This window comes from Camelina sativa, chromosome 18 (genome assembly GCF_000633955.1).
Source record: "Camelina sativa cultivar DH55 chromosome 18, Cs, whole genome shotgun sequence".
NCBI lineage: Eukaryota > Viridiplantae > Streptophyta > Magnoliopsida > Brassicales > Brassicaceae > Camelina > Camelina sativa.
In genome coordinates this window covers 4849479-4853017 of record NC_025702.1, presented here as the reverse complement: position 1 = coordinate 4853017, position 3539 = coordinate 4849479, and the positions used below count along the sequence as shown (strand labels likewise).

At 39.3% G+C, this 3539-nt stretch overlaps 1 protein-coding gene across 1 annotated transcript in view; it reads right to left on the bottom strand.

Moving 5' to 3' along the window:
* Positions 773-3539, bottom strand: part of LOC104760553 (ras GTPase-activating protein-binding protein 1) — a gene marked incomplete in the record, with an annotated part of 4155 nt that continues 1388 nt past the window's right edge. Inside the window, 8 exon segments of the mRNA XM_010483490.2 lie at positions 773-1258; positions 1396-1474; positions 1574-1642; positions 1736-1857; positions 2012-2228; positions 2516-2760; positions 2878-3187; positions 3414-3539. Of these exon segments, the coding sequence (XP_010481792.1) occupies positions 1116-1258; positions 1396-1474; positions 1574-1642; positions 1736-1857; positions 2012-2228; positions 2516-2760; positions 2878-3187; positions 3414-3539 (1311 nt within the window).

Sequence of the window (3539 nt, the reverse complement as noted above, 5' to 3'; positions counted from 1 at the left end):
AAGGGTCCTCCTTTTTGGGTTTCGGAAGCCGCAGCGATTCGATTCCGGTGGTTTTGGGTTCAGATCTGGTCCCTTCCGGCTAAGAAGCCAGACTATAAGGCAGAAGTGATGTGGCTAATCCGGCAATGCACCATGAGGTGAAGATATGCTAATTCGTGTTCTCTTCTCTTATCTTTAGGCGATTAGCATTTTGGTTAATGTGTGGTTGGTTCGGAAAAGCCTCTATTCATGCTGGTCGCGTTTTTTGGTCGGGTCAGTCGGATGTATTGTCCGTTTTAGGCTTAGGACCGGGACAATGAACACCGGAGAAACCAAGCTTTTCTGATGATGCGCCTCTAGGTGTTGATGCTATTGGGACAAGTTTTACACGCCGATCAGAAGGTTCTAATAGTTTGGATTTGCTTTGTTTTTTCAGTATAGGATTTGGTCTTCTCTGTGTTAGTAGTTGTTTTCGTGTCATAGGGTCAATTTAGGTGGTTTAAAAGATGATTTCACACCGAGTCGTGGTGTGCTATTTATCTCTTTGTGGTTAAAAAATGCAGTGGTTCTCGATTAGGTAGCGTTGGATCCGCCTAGTGTTACAGGGTTGTACTTGATCAACCATTGCATTTGCTTTTGGTCCAAGTCTATAGACGTGAATGTAATGTGTATTTGATTTGGTTATAACATTTGATTAATGAAAAGTTGATGTTTGAGCCAAAAAAAAAAAAAAATAATACCAATCACCTTTTTAAAGTTAAAGCTGGTGTCTATGGTCCATAGACTATCGAACAACCAACAACACAATGAAGTTTGTAATTCAATCCAGAGTAAATAAAAGGGAAATCAAAAATTGGAATGTTACACAACTAAACCCGTTCCCAAAGGGAGGGTAACAGTCAATAGCCCTAACTGGCTAATTCTGACTAAAAACAAATTTAAGGAAAAAAAAAACATATATAAACCCAAAATCTTTGTTTGCTTGAGCCAAAAACCAAACCCAACCAAGAAAAACAAATATTACAAACTACATCTTCGGTACATTGAGGAGGAAGAGAACCGAATCTTTTCTTTTGCAACATTTCATTCTTTGGTTGCACTAAAACTTATAAGAGATTCCTTTTTTTTTTTGCTCCTTAGCGGCCACCGCGGTAGTAACCGTTACCTCTCGGCCTGTAGTCACCTCCATCCTGGTTTCCTCTGCCAGACCCACGGGCACCAAACCTGCCTCTTGGTGCTTCTGTTGGGTAACCGCCCCTTCCACGTCCTCCTCCTCTTCCTGGTCATTCAATAGAAATCACAGTCGATATTGAGTTTCATGTGGCAAATTTGAATTCTTATAGAGAACTTTACAAAGTTTTATGATCTAGAAATTTGTTGGGCACAAGAGCATTGTTTCTTCAAAGGAAGACTTACTTGCTCCGCGAACACCTGCTGGATTAGGTCTTCGTTCCTCAATGTATACTTGCCTTCCACCCAAGTATATAGGAGAAGCCTATGATATTATTACACAACACGAAAACAGATAAGAACAAAGTGGAACAGGAACAGAAGATGACAATTAAGTGAGGTAACTGTGGAATATAATCTAGACCTTAATGGCTTTCTCAACGGAAGTCATTTCCTCAAACTCAACAAATGCATAGCAAACACCCATAACATCCTGCATGTACGGTTGTGTAAGATTGTTAGCCTTGTCTCCTCATATCACTTAAGACAAACATAATCAAATAGCTAAAAAACAACGAAACTAAACCTTGCGGGTTCTGAGGAAAACACCATCAGGCTTGATTGTACCAAAGTTCTTAAACTCTTCCTCGATTTCAGAAGCAGATATGTCGGAAGGCAAATTCCTAACATACACTGATTTGAACTCAACTGAAACCAGGAAAAAAAAAATGAATACACAATTCCAAAATGACAAATAATAGCAAATTGCAGCACATCCTAATCTAATTCACTTTTCCAACCATCTAAATACTTGCGTGTGATTTTTAGTACATTAGAAGGATCAAAATATTAAACAACTTACAGTCTTCAAATCCGGAGCCATCTTCTGCGTCTGCTCCATATTCAGTAACATAGGGGGCAGATGCGTTTGATTGCTGAACTGGGGCAAGAGGTGCAGCCAGTTGAGGTGAAGCAGTCCGCAGTGGTTGATCCCACTCATTAATATCTTGAGAGTTCTTGTTATATGATGGCTGTGAAGGAGCAATAGGTGCAGCTGCTGCTTCCTTTACAACCTTTAACTGAGAAACGAAGAAATCAGCACATCTTCAATTAAAGTCAATTTTGCATAACTTAACCTAGGCAACACCAAAGTGATGTACAAATGACAACCGAATCATGGTTCAGCCTCATGCTACGAGATTATTATATTTTAAAAGAGAGTCTACAGTCTACTATCGAGAGATCTTCATAGCACAAATATAAGTGAAAGCCACAAAGTGCTTCTCTGTTGTTTTTATTCAATAGACATGTTGTTTAGTTACCATGCTGAACAACTACACATAACCATTAGAGAGGGTGCACTTACAATGGAAGCATAACTCATCTTCGATTTTTCAATGGGTTCCTCTGCTGGTGCAGCTCGATGTTCATGTACCACATCGACTGCAACTTCTTCCCTAGGTGTTTCCACAATCGCAACTTCATCCACATAGTCTTCTTGCTGAGGTTGATGTTGGTCCTCTTGCAGACTGTACTTGTCAACAAGATCATCTTTGATTTGGACTGCATTCACATAATCTCTTGCCTCTTGCTCCAGAACATAGTCAGGAACTGGGAATTCAAACAAAGTGATATCAAATTTAAATATCAACATAAAAAAAAAAGAAGCAAACTGATGAACCTTTACACCTTCTAATAGTTTGTCTTATCAAGAGTTAGCAAACAAACCTTGGGGTTCCTGATGAGGGGAAGGAGGATTGATATGAGCCTCATGCTTGGTTTCAGAAAGATAAGAAGGCTGATGATAGTAAACAGTTTCCTCATCAACAAACTGAAAGACATCATTGAGAACAAAATAACCCTTTTCCTGAGGAGCTAGGAAAAAGGTCTGCACAAAACTCCTTCTGTTGCTGAACTCCTTGGTTTTCACAGATCCCGAAACCACCACGAGAACACCACCTTCCCATGACTCGACTGAATTGATCGTCTTCACTTCAATCGCAGTGAAATTAAGTGACATGACCATGTTGTGGATATGCTACAAATCAATCACAACATAAAGAAATTGCAAAAAATCAATGAACTTTCCACTAATTGACATTGACAGTACAAATCTTCATCAACTTAAGTTCCACTTAAACCTCACAGAACTCGAGTAAAAAGATTGAAACTTGTGAACTAGACTAACGAATTCGAGTAAAAAGATTGAATCTTGTGTGAACACATTAAAATCATGATTGGTAGAAGAAACAGATGATGTTTACCAGCAAAGAATTAGCAGTCTCGGTGGCATCACCATCGATACGAATAGCTCTACTAGACTCAGAATAAAACTGATGAATAAGATCTGGCTGCTGCTGCAACACTTTATAATACTGCCCAACAAAGTA